The 25,001-nt window shown below is 42.8% G+C and overlaps 1 protein-coding gene across 1 annotated transcript in view; it reads left to right on the top strand.

Annotated features, from left to right (window-relative positions):
- Positions 1–5,767, top strand: part of LOC139578874 (guanylate cyclase soluble subunit beta-1-like) — a 44,551-nt gene extending 38,784 nt beyond the window's left edge. Inside the window, exons 12-13 of the mRNA XM_071406984.1 lie at positions 3,801–3,955; positions 4,197–5,767. Of these exons, the coding sequence (XP_071263085.1) occupies positions 3,801–3,955; positions 4,197–4,329 (288 nt within the window). The 3' untranslated portion in view covers positions 4,330–5,767. The remainder of the gene's footprint in view (positions 1–3,800; positions 3,956–4,196) is intronic.
- Positions 5,768–25,001: the final 19,234 nt, after the last annotated feature.

Raw genomic sequence — 25,001 nt, forward strand, 5'->3', positions numbered from 1 at the left:
AAGATGCTCGGTCTGAACATTAACATGGATCCCTTGCGGTACGGTTTTGGAAGCATAAGGACCTCATCTTTCATATCAGCGAGAGATAATAAGAGAAAAAACTAAAGGTTAAATTGATACACACCTTGCTAGGGCTAGTGTTCCCACACGGCCACATCTCCATGTTACAGCGCGTGTTTACGGAAGACGGAAGACAGAGGGACCACCTGTGCTAATTAGCTATCTAGCATGCTCTGAACACCTGTGTGTAATGGAAGAAGGCCACCAGAAACGTGTTGTCACTGAAAAATACTGTTGACTGTACCTGTGATAAAGCCGGGATAAATCAGTGTACAGTAACTGTACATTTTTCATTTGAGAAATTATTTTGATGTGATATGAAAGTAAAGGGCCTTGTGTTTCCGTATCGTATCGTATCGCAATTGATAATCAATTTGTTCAGATGGAGTATTTGGCTGTTTTGGCTGCCAGAGCCAGTATACAGTACTTCTGAAAATAACATACAGTGATCTGCTAAAGTATTGGGACAGTGACAATTATTTGTTTTAATTGGCTCTGTACTCCAGCGCTTTGGATTTAAAATGATACAACGACTATGAGGTTAAAGTGCAGACTGTCAGATTTAATGTGAGGGTAATTTCATCCATAATGGGTGAACCGTTTAGAAATTACTGAACTTTTTGTACATATTGCCTCCATTTTAGGGGACCAAAGTATTGGGATAAATTCACTTATGTGTATTAAAATAGTTACACGTTTTCTTTTTGGTCTCATATTCCTAGTACGCAATGATTACATCAAGCTTGTGACTCTACAAACTTGTTGGATGCATTTGCTGTTTGTTTTGGTTGTGTTTCAGATTGTTTTGTGCTCCATAGAAATTAATGGTAAATAATGTAGTGTCATTTTGGAGTCACTTTTATTGTAAATAAGAATAGAATAGGTTTCTAAACACTTTGCATTAATATGGATGCTACCATAACTACGGATAGTCCTGGATGAATCGTGAATAATGATGAGTGAGAAAGTTACAGATGCACAAATATTATACCCCCAAAACATGTTAACCTCTTACCATTACAATAACAGGGGAGGTTAGCATTTTTGGGGTGGTATGATATTTGTGCTGTACAACAAAAATATATTTAAAATGGTATTAAATATCATCTTATCTTATAAATACATTTTCATCATGTAATTCTCAACATATTCATAACAACAGCAAAATACAATGTTTCCCTTTGTTTGCACTCTGTTTTGAACATTTCTTGTCGCCATGACTACGACAGGCTATCTTGACTGGCACTAAATTTAGCTGACATTAGCTTCTATGCTAATGGTCTTTTATACATTAACTAAACTAATATTATAAAAAATAACAATTATATCATTACACTCCGCTTAACTTGGTGTTTCATATCCTATGCTTTATAACTCACTCACCGTGATGATAACGTTAATAATTTGTTTATCTGCTGCTTTTCTCTTCAGTTTTCAGTTCAACTCATTCAACTGACTCACTGACTAGGCAGGCTAGCGCGAGAGTGTGTGAAACAACCACTAGAGCAGGCCCGAAACAAGCCACAGTTGTCAGGGCTATAGTTGTAATGTGGAGAAGTGCAAGTTTGTAGATGTATATCTATGTTTGGTTTTGTTAGTCCTATTAATAAGAAAGTGAGATAAGTAAATAGTAAGGATATGATGCAAGATACTTGATATCACAAATCATAAACCCAGGAAATTATAATCATAAGCATATTTCATTCATGAAATATGTATCATATTACATTAAACAAATTATAAGAATATTGCGATATACAGTACTGACTCTTATTTAATCATCTCTTTTTTATCGTCCCGTCTCAGAAATGAGTGAATGATTTGTTTTCGTCGCTTTACCCCCTAGTATTTTTTAGCATCAAGTATTTATAAACTCTTTTTTTTTTAAAGCCACTGTCCACATAAGACATTGTAAGAGCTGTAACTTGGATGTTAAACAGCAGACTTTTTGTTTAACTGGCGGATTGAGTTTGTTATTGTATCAGTGACTCTTGGAGACTTGGCATTGGAAAATCACATCTGGCTAACAAAACATTGTTTATCAGACACATGGCATGGGGTGGAGAGGATCCCAGTTTGGCAGTAGAAACAACCTCCAATCATCTCACTGCCCAAGGTTAAAAAAAATAGGTCCTCATTCCACTTTATCCTAAACATTTAGTGTTCAGCTTGTGTTCTGTTCTCACTGTTCGAGCACTGAAGGTCCTGAACCCGTAAGAGACACAAATAGAGGGTCTGCTACATTCAATGGAATGTTTATGGATTTGTTATTTCATTTAGTCTAAATATTTCATTTCATTTTACGTGCCCTTTCTTTCACCTTACACATAGTTTTAAATGACAAATACCATCATTACATTATGTAGGCATATGTAAACAAATTACCTGTATTTACGCTAGTGTAACAGTTCCAATCATGGCACCAGGTATTGAAGGTATGTCTACTATAAACAGGAAATTTAGAGTCCAAAAATGACTGCATATTGCAAAACACTGCTCGCCCGTAGCAATTTCCCCAAAAACAAACAGTTATAACAGTCTTCATCTATCATGTTCTCTCTTTTTATGTGCTCATCTAGCTAGGCACACAGAGCCAGTGCCACATTTTAAACAGTGTAAAGACTTCTTATTTGTCAAATGAAATGGATCCTCATGCAATAAGGGGTGGAAGGGGCTGGCACAGTCATATAAATATACTAACATACTCGGATCATGGCAATTTGACTGCTACACTCAATTCCTAGTTCTATTGGCACAGTCCCATCACGGCCGGATTACCTAATGGGCACACAGGGTTGGGGGCCCCCTAGATAGTATTTGAAAACGTAGGTTGTGAGCCCCCAGGAGGACGGGGCACTGCAGACAGAATACGTCGGTTGTGAATCGACGGTTGTGAATCGCCTGGAGGTTGCCCCCCCCCCCCCCCAGATAGCATATGACCTCATCAGTTGAGGGCCCCCTGGAGGTCGGACAAACGCAGCCCTGAGTCCCATAGAGCTGTAAAGAACTGTAGAGATCCTGAGAAACCTTGACCTTGTAACACCTCCAAACTAATGTTCCAAAAACCTGTTCGCAGTTGTTTCAACCGTGCTCACATTTAGACACATTGCAGAGATGTTAAAAACAACAACACTGCAGCAGATACATTGTTAAACATTCCATGACCAACGACTAGTTATCTTGTCTCTGGTGTTTATCCATGTCTTTGTGGAACACAAATCATCAACCCTGTCTATTGTTTAACGTTGGCTTAACATTTGGTTACAAAGATGTAAACGTCATGGTGGGTGTTATGTACACAGTACATTTACTATAGACAGTCGGTTACAAAATGGTTAGCTATATGGAAGTTACGATGGTAGGAATGTTGTGTGAATTATCTGATATATACTGGGTTATTACATGGCAGGTGATCAGACACTGAAAAGTCCAAACAGCTTGATGAAGTCAATAGATTCATGCATACTGTTCAGCATGTGCCAATATTGTGGGAATCCAGGGATTAAATAAAAGTGTTTTTTAAACAGAGTGTAATCCTGCTCTACCTTTAGTATGTTTCATGCTTTATTAGACAGACATAAAACAAGTGCTGGGACACAGGCAGGTAGGGTTGAAAATGGGGATCAAACCCCGGTCTCCATTGGGGAGGCATGTACATATGCTGTCCAGGAGTGTTACTTACTCGAACGTGACTCTGTATGGGAAACCCAGTTTTCTTGACAATCCTCTTCTCTCCCTAGATAACCATTGGGATCCACACAGGAGAGGTGGTAACTGGGGTCATAGGTCAAAGGATGCCCCGCTACTGCCTGTTTGGAAATACTGTCAACCTCACCAGCCGCACAGAAACCACAGGAGAGAAGGGAAAAATCAACATTTCAGAATATACTTACAGGTAAGGATAAATATGCCGTTATTTAGATGAATGAGACATTGCTGTGAAGTGCTGATCCATTCTTTGTAAGATCGTGCATGGCATGGTATATTACTGTTGCTGACCATGTCCTTCAACCCTTCTGTATGTGTGTGTCTTGGGGGTTGGGCTAAAGGGAAAAAAACACCTTCTTTTGAAGCAGCCTTTGGAAACAACATATTGTTGAATTCTGTGAAAATGTGGGAAATACCTTTGATTTCAGATGTTTGCAGTCGGCAGAGAATGCTGACCCCCAGTTTCATTTGGAGTACCGAGGACCCATCACCATGAAAGGCAAGAAGGAGCCCATGAATGTGTACTTTCTGTCGCGCAAAAGTACTGAAAGCGATGTTTGATCACAAAAGTATTTCCCTTTCCCCAACTGGAAAAATGCATAAAAGTGTAATTTTTGGGTTCTAATTTGGTTTTACGGGTTGAAGAGACGTCAGATAACCAAATTAGAACCAAGAGAAGATGTCCTTTTCTGTCCACTAAAAAGAGAAGTTAAAAAACGTTTTACAATCAGCATAAAATTTTACCATAACTCATGCTTGACCAGTTTTGCTCACTGGGTCACTTGTCAGTTTCAAGAACCTGCTGTATCTGAAGACAATTTTACCGTCTAGAAATATACCTTGTTCTCTCCTTCACCAACAGTTATTCTTATTGTTAGTATGTATGTTTGTTACAAGTGACAAAGGTAGATTATAGGATTAAGTTAGTATGATATGACGCAGATGAAGAACCTATTTTTATGGATATACTGTAGGTACTGGCACGTACTGTAATACAATGTCATGTATTTTTTTTCTCTATCCATTCCAGCATTTAAAGTAGTATTTTACCCTCAAGGTATTCTGTATTCTATGTATTTATTCACTAATGTTGTATCTGTGCACTGATTTTCTTTGTTATTTTTCTTTGTGGTATAATATACATGTATAGGCCAAAATGTATAGGCCAAATCATAATCTCAACTGTGAATTCCATATTCTGTAGGACATACTGAACTTTTGGTATAATGTATTAAACACATTAAATATTTCACTTAACTGTCCAAATTAATTTTAACACCAATAAGCAGTGTTGTGTAGTAGTGAACTACATGTAGTTCAACTAGTAAATTAACTAAATTATGCAGTAGCTTGTTGGTAGTTGAACTACATTAAAATCTAGGTAGTGTTGTCATTAGTTAATTACTTTCTTTGCCATGTAGTGGTGTAGCTAACTACTGGAACTAAACACTACTCTTTTTGCAAAAAGAAAAGAAAAAATGGGTGAGGTAGGCAATCATTTCCTTTCTTTTTCGACCTCAGACCTGCCTAATTCTCACTTGAAACATCGTTTTTGTGTTTAGCAGGCTAAATTACATATTCTGTTAACATATGACCCCAACTTTATGTATTCTTGCAATTTGTAGACAATGACATTTCAGATTTACATATCATAATTTTCACGATTTGGATGTAGAGAACTACTTTTTCAAAGTGACTTTAGTTAAGTAAACTATATTTTTCTTAAGGGTAGATTTAGTCTAGCTTAACTTCTTCCAGTGTGAAGTAATTGGTAGCTTGATAAATTATATTGTCAGAGTAGCTTCCCTAACACTGCCAATATGTTGTTCTGTAAGTGTGACATTTATTTTAAACTGCGTTCAACCAAAAAAACTTGTTCATGTGCAAGTGCCTCACAACGTGGCATGCTATTGTGTAGGAGAAGACTATTGTTTTTACATCAATTAATTCACTGTTTGTTTCATTGATGATTTTTGTTGAATAAAAAGAGGCTACCAGAGCTGTGGTATTATTTATTTGTTAGTTTTTTATTACTTATTTCCATGCTGGCATGTAATGGGGATTGTTCGTAGGCTGGTGGAACCAGCAGAGATCGGGCTGCTTCCACCAGGCTAGATAGTTGGGACAATAGGAGAAATGTATCAAATATTTGAATAGGAGTGGACTGTCAAGGAGTAAGTGAGGAAAGAGGTAATTCTACTATACATACACTACTGTACCAAGTGAGCAGAGGAATTAGAAAACAGTTGCATTTTGAACAAAAGTCACTGTTTGCAACTGAAATAGTCAACCTTGCAGAAGCAGAGGAAATCATCCTTGGTTAATGCGCCCTCAAGTGGCCAGTTGTAGAACTGTTGATACTGACTGACATCAGAGCCAAGTACACAGATCAGAGTACACAAAGGAAAGAAATGTTTAGCACCATGTGTCCTACCCTACCACCCACCCTCCCTAATGATCCTCAATGATTTTATTTTCTTTCTATCCTAGTATTGAGGTACACATCATATAGATATCTACACACTTCAATAACAATGAAAACTCAGGTACATAATCAACCAGACAACAAAATAAATTAAAGCTTGCCATGTCCTATAAAATAAATCTAATAAAATGTTGTTGTTCGCGTACACATATTCTGCAGATGTTATCGCGGATATGGGTTTTTAGAAATGTTTGCAAATTAAAAACAGAAATAGTACATTTACATAAGTATTCAGACCCTTTATTCAGTACTTTGTTGAAGCACCTTTGGCAGCGATTACAGCCTCAAGTCTTCTTGGGTATGACGCTACAAGCTTGGCACACCTGTATTTGGGGAGTTTTTCCCATTCTTCTCTGCAGATCCTCTCAAGCTCTGTCAGGTTGGATGGGGAGTGTCGCTGCACAGCTATTTTCAGGTCTCTCCAGGTATGTTTGATCGGGTTCAAGTCCGGGCTATGGCTGGGCCACTCAAGGACATTTAGAGACTTGTCCCAGAGCCACTCCTGCATTGTCTTGGCTGTGTGCTTAGGATCGATGTCCTGTTGGAAGGTGACCCTTCACCACAGTCTGAGGTCCTGAGTGCTTTGGAGCAGGTTTTCATCAAGGATCTCTCTTCACTTTGTTCCGTTCATCTTTCCCACAATCCTGACTAGTCTCCCAGTCCCTGCCACTGAAAAACATCCCCACAGATGCTGCCACCAATATGCTTCACCGTATGGATGGTGCCAGGTTTTCTCCAGACGTGACGCTTGGCATTCAGGCCAAATAGTTCAGTCTTGGTTTCATTAGACCAGAGAATCTTGTTTCTCATGGTCTGAGAGTCCTTTAGGTGCCTTTTGTCAAACTCCAAGCGGGCTATCATGTGCCTTTTACTGAGGAGTGGCTTCCGTCTGGCCACTCTACCATAAAGGCCTAATTGGTTGAGTGCTGCAGAGATGTTTGTCCTTCTGGAAGGATCTTCCATCTCCACAGAGGAACTCTGAATCTCTGTCAGAGTGTCACCTCCCTGACGAAGGCCCTTCTCCCCCGATTGCTCAGTTTGGCCGGGCGGCCAGCTCTAGGAAGAGTCTTAATGGTTTCAAACTTCTTCCATTTAAGAATGATGGTGGCCACTGTGTTCTTGGGGACCTTCAATGCTGCAGACATTTTTTGGTACCCTTCTACAGATCTGTGCCTAGACACAATCCTGTCTCGGAGCTCTACAGACAATTCTTTCGACCTCATGGCTTGGTTTTTGCTCTGACATGCACTGTCAACTGTGGGACCTTATATAGGCAGGTATGTCCCTTTCCAAATCCTGTCCAATCAATTGAATTTACCACAGGTGGACTCCAATCAAGTTGTAGAAACATCTTAAGGATAATCAGTGGAAACAGGATGCGCCAGAGCTCAATTTCGACTCTAATGACAAAGGGGTCTGAATACTTATGTAAATAAGGTATTTTATTTTATTTTTTTTGCAAAAAAACAACTTATTTCACTTTGTTATTATAGGGTATTGTGTGTAGATTGATGAGGAAAACATTTAATGTAATACATTTTAGAATTAGGCTGTAACGTAACAAAATGTGGAAAAAGTAAAGTGGTCAGAATACTTTCCGAAGGCACTGTACATGTAGACATAGAGGGCCTTTCTGAAAGGGTCACATATTTTTTCCCTGCTGCTGTGTGACTCAGGTTGTGACCCTGAAGTTGAGTATCTGATGTTATCCATCAGCAAGCAAAGAGAGCCTGAGTGCTCTCTCAGTCTCAGTCATATTGCTTTGCCTTTAGCCTAGCACGTTTACCTTCTCTTCTTTAGAGAATGCACATGTAAGATGGCAGGCCCGAATTCCAAATAGGATGACAGACATTATACTTTTATAGTGTAACTCAGGCCATGATTCAATCCGTCCGTGCCTTGTTGACAATTAACCCTTTAAAGGCAATGTTCCCGTGTTTGCAGAGACCACTATCACGGTCAATTCTGCATATGTTGGCTAAATCGGAAATTACCTTTAAATTGCGCATTGTCGGAAAAACACCATTGGATTGAATAGCGGCTTTAATATTTTCTTCATTTACCATCTCCTGTAGCTGTAATACCTCAATAAGCAACTAAATTAAATTTAAAAAAAGAGTAAAATGTTTTACACCAGATGTACAAATATTGAAATTTAAATGTTTTTTTTAGAGTAAAGTACATCGAAAAAAAATCAAAAGAAAACTGCAAACTGAATAGGAGACCAAACAAGCAGCAAACAAAGAAGAAAGGCTTTTGAAAAAGTAACAATTTTTCATAAAATTATACCGTTTTCTTAGCTAGCTAAGTTGTTTACCTGTTGCTAGGCAGTTGCTAGGGACATTCCTGAAAGAAGCTAGCTAGCTAACAAGGAGTGTCTAGTTGGCAGAAGAGAAGAAGGGACAAAGAAGGGACAAAGTGGGACAAAATAAGGACAGAAGAAAAGGGAAAGGGGACATTAAGGTGAAGCAGTCCTCTAAAGACACAAAAGACAATAATACAAGAAACAACACTTCTATTGCCTCTCCCTCTACGATACGCACTTCCGGTTTGGTTTGGAGCGAGTAGTTGCATTCCGCTTTGCTCCACAGGTAGTATTACAGGTAGTATTACATTTCATTTCATTACAGTACAACAGTTTGATTTGTTTGATCTTAGCTGGCTACATAGCCGTCTTTGTATCCAAGATAATTGTGTAGTCTAGAGTAATTGTCGAGGTTACCTAGCCAGTTAGAGGTTACCTAGCCAGCTACACTTTCAAACAAAGTCAACAACGCAGCCACTGCTAGCTAGCCTATTTCACCAGCCAGCAGTACTATATCATTTTAGTCAATAAGATTTTTTGCAACGTAAGCTTAACTTTCTGAACATTCGAGACGTGTAGTCCACTTGTCATTCCAATCTCCTTTGCATTAGCGTAGCCTCTTCTGTAGCCTGTCAACTATGTGTCTGTCTATCCCTGTTCTCTCCTCTCTGCACAGACCATACAAACGCTTCACACCGCGTGGCCGCTGCTACTCTAACCTGGTGGTCCCAGCGCGCACGACCCACGTGGAGTTCCAGGTCTCAGGCAGCCTCTGGAACTGCCGATCTGCGGCCAACAAGGCAGAGTTCATCTCAGCCTATGCTTCCCTCCAGTCCCTCGACTTCTTGGCACTGACGGAAACATGGATTACCACTGATAACACTGCTACTCCTACTGCTCTCTCCTCGTCTGCCCACGTGTTCTCGCACACCCCGAGAGCTTCTGGTCAGCGGGGTGGTGGCACTGGGATCCTCATCTCTCCCAAGTGGACATTCTCTCTTTCTCCCCTGACCCATCTGTCTATCGCCTCCTTTGAATTCCATGCTGTCACAGTTACCAGCCCTTTCAAGCTTAACATCCTTATAATTTATCGCCCTCCAGGTTCCCTTGGAGAGTTCATCAATGAGCTTGACGCCCTGATAAGTTCCTTTCCTGAGGATGGCTCACCTCTCACAGTTCTGGGTGACTTTAACCTCCCCACGTCTACCTTTGACTCATTCCTCTCTGCCTCCTTCTTTCCACTCCTCTCCTCTTTTGACCTCACCCTCTCACCTTCCCCCCCTACTCACAAGGCAGGCAATACGCTTGACCTCATCTTTACTAGATGCTGTTCTTCCACTAATCTCATTGCAACTCCCCTCCAAGTCTCCGACCACTACCTTGTATCCTTTTCCCTCTCGCTCTCATCCAACACTTCCCACACTGCCCCTACTCGGATGGTATCGCGCCGTCCCAACCTTCGCTCTCTCTCCCCCGCTACTCTCTCCTCTTCCATCCTATCATCTCTTCCCTCTGCTCAAACCTTCTCCAACCTATCTCCTGATTCTGCCTCCTCAACCCTCCTCTCCTCCCTTTCTGCATCCTTTGACTCTCTATGTCCCCTATCCTCCAGGCCGGCTCGGTCCTCCCCTCCTGCTCCGTGGCTCGACGACTCATTGCGAGCTCACAGAACAGGGCTCCGGGCAGCCGAGCGGAAATGGAGGAAAACTCGCCTCCCTGCGGACCTGGCATCCTTTCACTCCCTCCTCTCTACATTCTCCTCTTCTGTCTCTGCTGCTAAAGCCAATTTCTACCACTCTAAATTCCAAGCATCTGCCTCTAACCCTAGGAAGCTCTTTGCCACCTTCTCCTCCCTCCTGAATCCTCCTCCCCCTCCTCCCCCCTCCTCCCTCTCTGCTGATGACTTCGTCAACCATTTTGAAAAGAAGGTCGACGACATCCGATCCTCGTTTGCTAAGTCAAATGACACCGCTGGTTCTGCTCACACTGCCCTACCCTGTGCTTTGACCTCTTTCTCCCCTCTCTCTCCAGATGAAATCTTGCGTCTTGTGACGGCCGGCCGCCCAACAACCTGCCCGCTTGACCCTATCCCCTCCTCTCTTCTCCAGACCATTTCCGGAGACCTTCTCCCTTACCTCACCTCGCTCATCAACTCATCCTTGACCGCTGGCTACGTCCCTTCCGTCTTCAAGAGAGCGAGAGTTGCACCCCTTCTGAAAAAACCTACACTCGATCCCTCCGATGTCAACAACTACAGACCAGTATCCCTTCTTTCTTTTCTCTCCAAAACTCTTGAACGTGCCGTCCTTGGCCAGCTCTCCTGCTATCTCTCTCAGAATGACCTTCTTGATCCAAATCAGTCAGGTTTCAAGACTAGTCATTCAACTGAGACTGCTCTTCTCTGTGTCACGGAGGCGCTCCGCACTGCTAAAGCTAACTCTCTCTCCTCTGCTCTCATCCTTCTAGACCTATCGGCTGCCTTTGATACTGTGAACCATCAGATCCTCCTCTCCACCCTCTCCGAGCTGGGCATCTCCGGCGCGGCCCACGCTTGGATTGCGTCCTACCTGACAGGTCGCTCCTACCAGGTGGCGTGGCGAGAATCTGTCTCCGCACCACGTGCTCTCACCACTGGTGTCCCCCAGGGCTCTGTTCTAGGCCCTCTCCTATTCTCGCTATACACCAAGTCACTTGGCTCTGTCATATCCTCACATGGTCTCTCCTATCATTGCTATGCAGACGACACACAATTAATCTTCTCCTTTCCCCCCTCTGATAACCAGGTGGTGAATCGCATCTCTGCATGTCTGGCAGACATATCAGTGTGGATGACGGATCACCACCTCAAGCTGAACCTCGGCAAGACGGAGCTGCTCTTCCTCCCGGGGAAGGACTGCCCGTTCCATGATCTCGCCATCACGGTTGACAACTCCATTGTGTCCTCCTCCCAGAGTGCTAAGAACCTTGGCGTGATCCTGGACAACACCCTGTCGTTCTCAACTAACATCAAGGCGGTGACCCGTTCCTGTAGGTTCATGCTCTACAACATTCGCAGAGTACGACCCTGCCTCACGCAGGAAGCGGCGCAGGTCCTAATCCAGGCACTTGTCATCTCCCGTCTGGATTACTGCAACTCGCTGTTGGCTGGGCTCCCTGCCTGTGCCATTAAACCCCTACAACTCATCCAGAACGCCGCAGCCCGTCTGGTGTTCAACTTTCCCAAGTTCTCTCACGTCACCCCGCTCCTCCGCTCTCTCCACTGGCTTCCAGTTGAAGCTCGCATCCGCTACAAGACCATGGTGCTTGCCTACGGAGCTGTGAGGGGAACGGCACCTCCGTACCTTCAGGCTCTGATCAGGCCCTACACCCAAACAAGGGCACTGCGTTCATCCACCTCTGGCCTGCTCGCCTCCCTACCTCTGAGGAAGTACAGTTCCCGCTCAGCCCAGTCAAAACTGTTCGCTGCTCTGGCACCCCAATGGTGGAACAAACTCCCTCACGACGCCAGGTCAGCGGAGTCAATCACCACCTTCCGGAGACACCTGAAACCCCACCTCTTTAAGGAATACCTAGGATAGGATAAAGTAATCCTTCTAACCCCCCCCCCTTAAAAGAGTTAGATGCACTATTGTAAAGTGGTTGTTCCACTGGATATCATAAGGTGAATGCACCAATTTGTAAGTCGCTCTGGATAAGAGCGTCTGCTAAATGACTTAAATGTAAATGTAAATGTAATGTGCAGTTTTATCATCTTTACAAACATTCAGTATAATTATTTTATGAATGTTGTTAAAAAAACCTCATTGCAGGTTTACATGGGAATAATGCGATAACTTCAAAGAAAATAAAAACCAGCACACTGTTCTTGCTAGTATGGCTTATTTCATTAAAGGTTAGCCTACGTGGCGAACTCTTGGCCAATCTTCTGAGCTTTTTGATGTGCCGGGCTCAAATGCAATTGGATGCTTGATATCGATATCATTATCATTTCTTTTTTACAGATATCAATATAGCCTTTCCATATTGATGCCTATCACTACTACTGAGTATAATGCTGTTAATGATTAACCTCCCACATCTACATTGTTGAGTAATGTTCCCTTGATTGATTACATCACTACAGGATGGCTGTGCTGCAAGCCCAGCTTCAGACGCAATCGTTAGGCAAGGGTAATTTCAGTGTAGGAAAGGATGAAACAGCGTCTGTGCCACCAGTAAATACAGATAGTAACGTTAGTATAAATCCCCTCGCACGGTCCCCGCAGCCGGACAACTTTCTCATGGCTTCTGGAGGGAAATGCTGTAGGAATGCTCAACTGGTGTCGCTCATTCAGCCGACAGAAACAGAAAGTTTTCCCCATTAAGTAGCGAGACGGAGTCTGAGGCCGAGCCTTCTCTTGTCTCTACTCCTCCCGTTACGTGGTCTGAGACGCCGAAGCTTCCCACCATTAGCTCTGACAAATTGAAAACCCTAGTCATTGGCGACTCCATTACCAGCAGTATTAGCTCTGACAAATTGAAAACCCTAGTCATTGGCGACTCCATTACCAGCAGTATTAGACATAAAACGAATCATCCAGTGATCATACACTGTTTAACAGGAGGCAGGGCTACCGACGTTAAGGCTAATCTGAAGATTGTGCTGGCTAAAGCTAAAACTGGCGAGTGTAGAGAGTATAGAGATATTGTTATCCACGTCGGCACCAACGATGTTAGGATGAAACAGTCAGAGGTCACCAAGCGCAACATAGCTTCAGCATGTAAATCAGCTAGAAAGATGTGTCGGCATCGAGCAATTGTCTCTGGCCCCCTCCCAGTTAGGGGGAGTGATGAGCTCTACAGCAGAGTCTCACAACTCAATCGCTGGTTGAAAACTGTTTTCTGCCCCTCCCAAAATATAGAATTTGTAGATAATTGGCCCTCTTTCTGGGTCTCACCCACAAACAGGACCAAGCCTGGCCTGCTGAGGAGTGACGGACTCCATCCTAGCTGGAGGGGTGCTCTCATCTTATCTACCAACATAGACAGGGCTCTAACTCCTCTAGCTCCACAATGAAATAGGGTGCAGGCCAGGCAGCAGGCTGTTAGCCAGCCTGCCAGCTTAGTGGAGTCTGCCACTAGCACAGTCAGTGTAGTCAGCTCAGCTATCCCCATTGAGACCGTGTCTGTGCCTCGACCTAGGTTGGGCAAAACTAAACATGGCGTTGTTCGCCTTAGCAATCTCACTAGGATAAAGACCTCCTCCATTCCTGCCATTATTGAAAGAGATCGTCATACCTCACATCTCAAAATAGGGCTACTGAATGTTAGATCCCTCACTTCAAAGGCAGTTATAGTCAATGAACTAATCACTGATCATAATCTTGATGTGATTGGCCTGACTGAAACATGGTTTAAGCCTGATGAATTTACTGTGTTAAATGAGGCCTCACCTCCTGGTTACACTAGTGACCATATCCCCCATGCATCCCGCAAAGGCGGAGGTGTTGCTTACATTTATGATAGCAAATTTCAATTTACAAAAAAAAAATGACTTTTTCGTCTTTTGAGCTTCTAGTCATGAAACCTATGCAGCCTACTCAATCACTTTTTATAGATACTGTTTACAGGCCTCCTGGGCCATATACAGCGTTCCTCACTGAGTTCCCTGAATTCCTATCGGACCTTGTAGTCATAACAGATAATATTCACATTTTTGGTGATTTTAATATTCACATGGAAAAGTCCACAGACCCACTCCAAAAGGCTTTCGGAGCCATCATCGACTCAGTGGGTTTTGTCCAACATGTCTCTGGACCTACTCACTGTCACAGTCATACTCTGGACCTAGTTTTGTCCCATGGAATAAATGTTGTGGATCTTAATGTTTTTCCTCATAATCCTGGACTATCGGACCACCATTTTATTACATTTGCAATCGCAACAAATAATCTGCTCAGACCCCAACCAAGGAGCATCAAAAGTTGTGCTATAAATTCTCAGACAACACAAAGATTCCTTGATGCCCTTCCAGACTCCCTCTGCCTACCCAAGGACGTCAGAGGACAAAAATCAGTTAACCACCTAACTGAGGAACTCAATTTAACCTTGCGCAATACCCTAGATGCAGTTGCACCCCTAAAACCTAAAAACATTTGTCATAAGAAACTAGCTCCCTGGTATACAGAAAATACCTGAGCTCTGAAGCAAGCTTCCAGCAAACTGGAACGGAAATGGCGCCACACCAAACTGGAAGTCTTCCGACTAGCTTGGAAAGACAGTACCGTGCAGTATCGAAGAGTCCTCACTGCTGCTCGATCATCCTATTTTTCCAACTTAATTGAAGAAAATAAGAACAATCCGAAATTTATTTTTGATACTGTCACAAAGCTAACTAAAAAGCAGCATTCCCCAAGTGAGGATGGCTTTCACTTCAGCAGTAATAAATTCATGAACTTCTTTGAGGAAAAGATCATGATCATTAGAAAGCAAATTACGGACTCCTCTTTAAATCTGCGTATTCCTCCAAAGCTCAGTTGTCCTGAGTCTGCACAACTCTGCCAGGACCTAGGATCAAGAGAGACACTCAAGTGTTTTAGTACTATATCTCTTGACACAATGATGAAAATAATCATGGACTCTAAACCTTCAAGCTGCATACTGGACCCTATTCCAACTAAACTACTGAAAGAGCTGCTTCCTGTGCTTGGCCCTCCTATGTTGAACATAATAAATGGCTCTCTATCCACCGAATGTGTACCAAACTCACTAAAAGTGGCAGTAATAAAGCCTCTCTTGAGAAAGCCAAACCTTGACCCAGAAAATATAAAAAACTATCGGCCTATATCGAATCTTCCATTCCTCTCAAAAATGTTAGAAAAAGCGGTTGAGCAGCAACTCACTGCCTTCCTGAAGACAAACAATGTATACGAAATGCTTCAGTCTGGTTTTAGACCCCATCATAGCACTTAGACTGCACTTGTGAAGGTGGTAAATTACCTTTTAATGGCGTCAGACCGAGGCTCTGCATCTGTCCTTGTGCTCCTAGACCTTAGTGCTGCCTTTGATACCATCGATCACCACATTCTTTTGGAGAGATTGGAAACCCAAATTGGTCTACACGGACAAGTTCTGGCCTGGTTTAGATCTTATCTGTCGGAAAGATATCAGTTTGTCTCTGTGAATGTTTTGTCCTCTGACAAATCAACTGTAAATGTCGGTGTTCCTCAAGGTTCCGTTTTAGGACCACTATTGTTTTCACTATATATTTTACCTCTTGGGGATGTCATTCGTAAACATAATGTTAACTTTCACTGCTATGCGGATGACACACAGCTGTACATTTCAATGAAACATGGCGAAGCCCCAAAATTGCCCTCGCTGGAAGCCTGTGTTTCAGACATAAGGAAGTGGATGGCTGCAAACGTTCTACTTTTAAACTCGGACAAAACAGAGATGCTTGTTCTAGGTCCCAAGAAACAAAGAGATCTTCTGTTGAATCTGACAATTAATCTTGATGGTTGTAATGTCGTCTCAAATAAAACTGTGAAGGACCTCGGCGTTACTCTGGACCCTGATCTCTCTTTTGACGAACATATCAAGACTGTTTCAAGGACAGCTTTTTTCCATCTACTTAACATTGCAAAAATCGGAAACTTTCTGTCCAAAAATGATGCAGAAAAATGTATCCATGCTTTGTTACTTCTAGGTTAGACTACTGCAATGCTCTACTTTCCGGCTACCCGGATAAAGCACTAAATAAACTTCAGTTAGTGCTAAATACGGCTGCTAGAATCCTGACTAGAACCAAAAAATGTGATCATATTACTCCAGTGCTAGCCTCCCTACACTGGCTTCCTGTTAAGGTAAGGGCTGATTTCAAGGTTTTACTGCTAACCTTCAAAGCATTACATGGGCTTGCTCCTACCTATCTTTCTTATTTGGTCCTGCCGTACATACCTACACGTACGCTACGGTCACAAGACGCAGGCTTCCTAATTGTCCCTAGAATTTCTAAGCAAACAGCTGGAGGCAGGGCTTTCTCCTATAGAGCTCAATTTTTATGGAATGGTCTGCTTACCCATGTGAGAGACGCAGACTCGGTCTCAACCTTTAAGTCTTTACTGAAGACTCATCTCTTCAGTGGGTCATATGATTGAGTGTAGTCTGGCCCAGGAGTGTGAAGGTGAACGGAAAGGCTCTGGAGCAACGAACCGCCCTTGCTGTCTCTGCCTGGCCGGATCCCCTCTCTCCACTGGGATTCTCTGCCTCTAACCCTATTACAGGGGCTGAGTCACTGGCTTACTGGTGCTCTTTAATGCCGTCCCTAGGAGGGGTGTGTCACTTGAGTGGGTTGAGTCACTGACGTGATCTTCCTGTCTGGGTTGGCGGGTTGGGTTGTGCCGTGGCGGAGATCTTTGTGGGCTATACTCGGCCTTGTCTCAGGATGGTAAGTTGGTGGTTGAAGATATCCCTCTAGTGGCGTGGGGGCTGTGCTTTGGCAAAGTGGGTGGGGTTATATCCTTCCTGTTTGGCCCTGTCCGGGGGTATCATCGGATGGGGCCACAGTGTCTCCTGACCCCTCCTGTCTCAGCCTCCAGTATTTATGCTGCAGTAGTTTATGTGTCGGGGGGCTAGGGTCTGTTTGTTATATCTGGAGTACTTCTCCTGTCTTATCCGGTGTCCTGTGTGAATTTAAGTATGCTCTCTCTAATTCTCTCTTTCTCTCTTTCTTTCTCTATCTCGGAGCACCTGAGCCCTAGGACCATGCCTCATGACTACCTGGCATGATGACTCCTTGCTGTCCCCAGTCCACCTGGCCGTGCTGCTGCTCCAGTTTCAACTGTTCTGCCTGCGGCTATGGAACCCTGACCTGTTCACCGGACGTGCTACCTGTCCCAGACCTGCTGTTTTCAACTCTCGAGAGACAGCAGGAGAGGTAGAGATACTCTTAATGATCGGCTATGAAAAGCCAACTGACATTTACTCCTGAGGTGCTGACTTGCTGAAACCTCGACAACTACTGTGACTATTATTATTTGACCATGCTGGTCATTTATGAACATTTGAACATCTTGGCCATGTTCTGTTATAATCTCCACCCGGCACAGCCAGAAGAGGACTGGCCACCCCTCATAGCCTGGTTCCTCTCTAGGTTTCTTCTTAGGTTTTGGCCTTTCTAGGGAGTTTTTCTGAGCCACCGTGCTTCTACACCTGCATTGCTTGCTGTTTGGGGTTTTAGGCTGGGTTTCTGTACAGCACTTTGAGATATCAGCTAATGTAAGAAGGGCTATATAAATACATTTGATTTGATTTGATTTACAGCTAAAATGGAAAGGCATCTTCCAAAGACAGCTTCTTTGAGGTGTATGTATAGGTCATATGAAGTTTGCTAATGGAAAATGGTGTCCAGAAGGATCTCTTAGGATGACAGTTGTGTCATGTCTGCACACTGCACAGTACTCATTCATTCATTCATTCATTTCGAGACTTCTGGAATAAATCCGTGTGTACCATAGTGAATATGGTACAACTCTTTAGTGAAAAAGAACCTGACATACTGTAGATAGCATAAAAAGTTGAAATGGTGCTAGATAGGGAATCATTTTTCTATCTATTGACCTATATTTTCATTGTAAAGAAAGCTACACAGATTTGTAGAAATAAACAGTAGAAACAAAGAAACCCAGTGCCACACAAACGCCAATCCATTCATTACAGCCAATGTTCTCCTACACGTCAGATTATTTCCCCATTGGCTCTTTCTGTGGCAGACCACCTAAACTGAGGGAATCTTAACAGAAAATATAATCTGCTATTCTCCTATAGGACAGTAAAGATGTCACAATACGTTATCTGTTAGGGCTTACACTATCCCTGTGCAATATTAACTGACAACTAACAAAGGTCGTCATTTTTAGGTCAAGTAGTGGGAAGATTATGATTAAACTCTTCTATCGAGCCAAACTTTATCAGAGATTCAGATGATTACATCCGGCCGTGATTGGGTGTCCCATAGTGCGGCGCACAATTGGCCCAGGGTCATCCGGGTTTGGCCGGGGTAGGCAGTCATTGTAAATAAGAATTTGTTCTTAACTGACTTGCCTAGTTAAATACAGGTTCAATAAAAAATAAAAAATAAAATAAAGATAGGCAAGAGAGAGGCAATGGTTAAGATTCCAAGGCCACCGATGTGAACCAGTCCCTAACACATAACTGTCCTTATCCTGACATCTTTAAAGTCCTATAGGAGAATAGCAGATGCGCTTCTTATGGTGCACTCAGTCTGCCACAAAGAACTGGTGTGGAAAATAATTTGACGTCCATAGACCAAATAAAAAATAGGCAGCGCTATCTATGCACGATCAAAAGGCAAGAAGTTCATGGTGAACGTTTTTTCAAATCTTTATTGTCCCATGTAAGACATGTGCCAGGGGGCCACATTTCACATTGGTCCACTCTGGGGGGGACAAAGTCTAAAAATGATTTTCATTGAGGTCAATGTCTGTGGGTTATATTTCAGTATGATAACCACTTATCGGAGGTAGCTAAATTCTGGTTATCGGTGCATTAATGTTATGACCCCAATGAGGTTATCTGTTTCAACCGGATTGAGGGTATGACATGAAATGTTCATTACCATTCCAATCGTCTCAATTGTTGTCTTACAATACAACAATGGATAATACAATGGATGTCATAATACAACACAAAATATGGTGTGAAACAATTGGAATGGTGCTGAATTATCTATGGGTCCGATTTTTAGGGTATTTCGAGCCAGAATGGGAAGTATAGGGAAGTTCTTTATTGTGGCCTTGATGATAACTAACACCAACTTTTACACACAACAAGGAAACCCATTGAGACCCAAGTATTTTAGTTATATAGAGTCATCCTATATTTAATCATATTTAGTTCATGGACTAATAGGGACATTTGATCTACAGGCAGGATGACAGAGCACATTTTTTAATATATTTTTTTATTTCACCTTTATTTAACCAGGTAGGCTAGTTGAGAACAAGTTCTCATTTACAACTGCGACCTGGCCAAGATAAAAGCAAAGCAGTGTGACATAGACAACAACACAGAGTTACACATGGAGTAAACAATAAACAAGCCAATGACACAGTAGAAAAAAAATAAAGTCTATATACAGTGTGTGCAAAAGGCATGAGGAAGTAGGCAATAAATAGGCCATAGGAGCGAATAATTACAATTTAGCAGATTAACACTGGAGTGATAAATGAGCAGATGATGATGTGCAAGTAGAGATACTGGTGTGCAAAAGAGCAGAAAAGTAAATAAAATAAAAACAGTATGGGGATGAGGTTATTGTTAAATAAATAAATAATATATATACAGCACATTGTGCTATTGAATAAATATACATGATTAGGAGGAAATAGTAAAAATATAAAATTAAATAATTTGAGGCGATTGGTAACGGTTTATTTGAAAGAATACTTGATTGAAAAAACACATTTATGAAGTGCTTTAAATGTAGTTTATGAACTGTTATTTATTAGTTTATGGATTAAATGCTTATACATCCATTTTTTAAGTGTAACCAAAAGATGACCCTGTACCCACAAAATCTGGTCACAATGCGGACACAGTGACTGATAAAAGACACATTTTAATGCCAATTGTAGGCGTGACAAATTTTGATCAGATTATGGTGATTGGATCCCCTTGATCGGATGACGACAACCACATGTGAGCACCAGGAAAAAACAGGGCTTCAGTTTGTACATGGCCATGAGTCTTATCCAACTCCAGATAGAGTTCATGTGAGTAGTGGGAAGGAATTAACTCATAAATCTTTCACCTACGTCCTTTCCCCTACATTCTTGTGCTGTCCATTTCCTGAAAAGTTGCCATTTTCGAGATACAAGGTTTTCTTCCAAATAAACAAATTAACAACAGAAGCCATCTGAGTGCATTAGTCTGTCTTTCAGATTTCTATCTTTCAAATATCATCTGGTGGGTGATGACACTGCAGCAATTTTTGCGGCAGAAATTTCACCACACAACAGCAAAACACAAAAATGCAATACACATGTTTATTTACCACTCCCAAAATAAGAACTGCTTTAGTATTCCATTTCTGTGAGTGTTAGATGAGTGGTGAACTTTCTGCTGCAAAAATGGCTGCCGTGGTAATACCCACTAGATGAGATTTGAAAGAGAGAAATTTGAAAGAGGTTGCAGCAAGGTAAAATGCTGGGGATGAGTGTTTCTGTGGGGGGGATCCTAGGTTATAACTCCTACTCTGCGGTAATGTGATGTATGTTTGTCAGGAGAAAACCAAGTCTCTCGGTGATTTGAGGTGATTTTAGTTTCACTTTCACTGCAATCTTACATTTGTGGTGTATCCTCCCTCCATTTGCTCCCATAATCCAATCCCAACCATGGATTAGTTTATCCTGGCTCATAGGCTGCTTGCAGGGTAAGGAACCATCTTACTATTACATAAGAAATCACAACTTTAACTTAAAAGCTCTCAAAGGCAGTTGCCCTATCACTACCATGATGGCTGCTGGTAAATATTGAGAGACAACCAAACATACACTGAAAAAAATCTATAAATGTGTAAAGTGTTTCACTTCATCATAAAAGTCCCATGTTTCATGAGCTGAAATAAAAAATCCCCAAAATGTACCATAAGCAAAAAAGGCTTATTTCTCTCATATTTTGTGCACATATTTGTTTACATCCCTGTTAGTTAGCATTTCTGATAGGTGTGGCATATCAAGAAGCTGATTAAACAGCATGATCATTACACAGGTGCATCTTGTGCTGGGGACAATAAAAGGCCACTATAAAATGTGCAGTTTATTTATTATAATTTCCCCCCCTTTATTTAACCAGGTAGACCAGTTGAGAACAAGTTCTCATTTACAACTGCGACCTGGCCAAGATAAAGCAAAGCAGTGCGACAAAAACAACAATACAGAGTTACACTTGGGATAAACAAACGTACAGTCAATAACACAATTAGAAAATCTGTATACAGTGTGTGCAAATGAAGTAAGGCGATAAGGCAATAAATAGGCCATAGTGGTGAAGTAATTACAATTTAGCAAATAACACTGGAGGTATATATGTGCAGATGAGGATGTGCAAGTATAAATACTGGTATAAATATTGGTGTGCAAAAGAGCAGAAAAAAACAAAAAACAAATATGGGGATGAGGTAGGTAGTTGGTTGGATGGGCTATTTACAGATGGGCTGTGTACAGGTGCAGCGATTGGTAAGCTGTTCTGACAGCCGATGCTTGAAGTTAGTGAGGGAGATATGTCTCCAACTTCAGTGATTTTTGCAATTCGTTCCAGTTATTGGCAGCAGAGAACTGGAAGGAAAGGCGGCCAAAGGAGGTGTTGGCTTTGGGAATGACCAGTGAAATATATACCTGCTGGAGCGCGTGCTACGGGTGGGTGTTGCTATGGTGACCAGTGAGCTGAGATAAGGCGGAGCTTTACCTAGCAAAGACTTATAGATGACCTGGAGCCAGTGGGTTTGGCCACGAATATGTAGCGAGGACCAGCCAACGAGAGCATACAGGTCGCAATGGTGGGTAGTATATGGGGCTTTGGTGACAAAACAGATGGCACTGTGATAGACTGCGTCCAGTTTGCTGAGTTGAGTGTTGGAGGCTATTTTGTAAATCACATCGCCGAAGTCAAGGATCGGCAGGATAGTCAGTTTTACGAGGGTATGTTTGCCAGCATGAGTGAAGGAAGCTTTGTTGCGAAATAGGAATCCGACTCTAGATTTAACTTTGGGTTGGAGATGCCTAATGTGAGTCTGGAAGGAGAGTTTACAGTCTAGCCAGACACCTAGGTATTTACAGTTGTCCACATATTCTGCTGGGGGTGGTGATTCAATCTACTGCAGAGATAGCCTGCATAGTTCTGTCCTACTATCCAGGTCTGTACCCAAATAATTCGAGCTTCTACTTTTAAAAATCCACCTTTCCAGAAACAAGTCTCTCACCGTTGCCGCTTGCTATAGACCACCCTCTGCCCCCAGCTGGGCCATGGACACCATATGTGAATTGATTGCCCCACATCTATCTTCAGAGCTCGTGCTGCTAGGTGACCTAAACTGGGACATGCTTAACACCCCGGCCATCCTACAATCTAAGCTTGATGCCCTCAATCTCACAAAAATTATCAATGAACCCACCAGGTACAACCCCAAATCCATAAACACGGGCACCCTCATAGATATCATCCAAACCAACTTGCCCTCCAAATACACCTTTGCTGTTTTCAACCAAGATCTCAGCGATCACTGCCTCATTGCATGCATCCGTAATGGGTCTGCGGTCAAACGACCACCCCTCATCTCTGTCAAACGCTCCCTAAAACACTTCAGCGAGCAGGACTTTCTAATCGACCTGGCCCGGGTATCCTGGAAGGATATTGACCTCATCCCGTCAGTAGAGGATGCCTGGTTATTCTTTAAAAGTGCCTTGCTCACCATCTTAAATAAGCAAGGTCCTTTCAAAATGTTTGAACCGGGAACAGATATAGTCCTTGGTTCTCTCCAGACCTGACTGCCCTTGACCAGCACAAAAACATCCTGTGGCATTCTGCATTAGCATCGAATAGCCCCCGTGATATGCAACTTTTCAGGGAAGTTAGGAACCAATATACACAGGTAGTTAGGAAAGCTAAGGCTAGCTTTATCAAGCAGAAATGTGCATCCTGTAGTACACACTCCAAAAAGTTCTGGGACACTGTAAGGTCCATGGAGAATAAGAGCACCTCCTCTCACCTGCCCACTGCACTGAGGCTAGGAAACACTGTCACCACCGATAAATCCACTATAATTGAGAATTTCAATAAGCATTTTTCTACGGCTGGCCATGCTTTCCACTTGGCTACCCCTACCCTGATAAACAGCCCTGCACCCCCCACAGCAACTCGCCCAAGCCTCCCCCATTTCTCCTTCACCCAAATCCAGATAGCTGATGTTCTGAAAGAGCCTGCAAAATCTGGACCCCTACAAATCAGCCGAGCTAGACAATCTAGACCCTCCCTTTTTAAAATGATCTGCCGAAATTGTTGCAACCCCTATTACTAGCCTTTTCAACCTCTCTTTCGTATCGTCTGAGATTCCCAAAGATTGGAAAGCTGCCGCGGTCATCCCCCTCTTCAAAGGAGGAGACACTTTAGACCCAAACTGCTATAGACCTATATCTATCCTACCCTGCCAAGTTAACAAACAGATTACCAACCATTTCGAATCCCACCGTACCTTCTCCGCTATGCAATCTGGTTTCAGAGCTGGTCATGGGTGCACTTCAGCCACGCTCAAGGTCCTAAACGATATCATAATCGATAAGAGACATTACTGTGCAGCCGTCTTCATTGACCTGGCCAAGGCTTTCGACTCTGTCAATCACCACATTCTTATCGGCAGACTTAACAAAAATCATTTGTCAAATGATTGCCTCTCCTCCTGGTTCACCAACTACTTCTCTGATAGAGTTCAGTATTGTCCGGACATCTGGCAGTCTCTATGGGGACTACCAGACTGCTACTAATACATCAATGATGTCGCTCTTGCTGCTGGTGATTCTCTGTTCCACCTCTACGCAGACGACACCATTCTGTATACCTCTGGCCCTTCTTTGGACACTGTGTTAACTAACCTTCAGACGAGCCATTCAATGCCATACAACTCTCCTTCCGTGGCCTCCAACTGCTTTTATATGCTAGTAAAACTAAATGCATGCTATTCAACCGATCGCTGCCCGCACCTGCCCGCCCGTCCAGCATCACTACTCTGGACGGTTCTGACTTAGAATATGTGGACAACTACAAATACTGTACCTAGGTGTCTGGTTAGACTGTAAACTCTAGAATCGGCTTCCTATTTCGCAACAAAGCATCCTTCACTCATGCTGCCAAACATACCCTCATAAAACGGACCATCCTACCGATCCTCGACTTTGGCAATGTCATTTACAAAATAGCCTCCAACACTCTACTCAACAAATTGGATGTAGTCTATCACAGTGCCATCCGTTTTGTCACCAAAGCCCCATATACTACCCACCACTGCGACCTGTACGCTCTCGTTGGCTGGCCCTCGCTTCATACTCGCCGCCAAACCCACTGGCTCCAGCTCATCTACAAGTCTCTGCTAGGTAAAGCCCCGCCTTATCTCAGCTCACTGGTCAACATAGTAGCACCCACCCATAGCACGCGCTCCAGCAGGTATATCTCACTGGTCACCCCCAAAGCCAATTAATCCTTTGGCTGCCTTTCCTTCCAGTTCTCTGCTGCCAATGACTGGAACGAACTGCAAAAATCACTGAAGCTGGAGACTCATATTTCCCTCACTAGCTTTAAGCACCAGCTGTCAGAGCAGCTCACAGATCACTGCACCTGTACATAGCCCATCTGTAAATAGCCCATCCAACTACCTCATCCCCATGCTGTATT

The sequence above is a fragment of the Salvelinus alpinus genome, chromosome 6, assembly GCF_045679555.1.
Source record: "Salvelinus alpinus chromosome 6, SLU_Salpinus.1, whole genome shotgun sequence".
Lineage (NCBI taxonomy): Eukaryota > Metazoa > Chordata > Actinopteri > Salmoniformes > Salmonidae > Salvelinus > Salvelinus alpinus.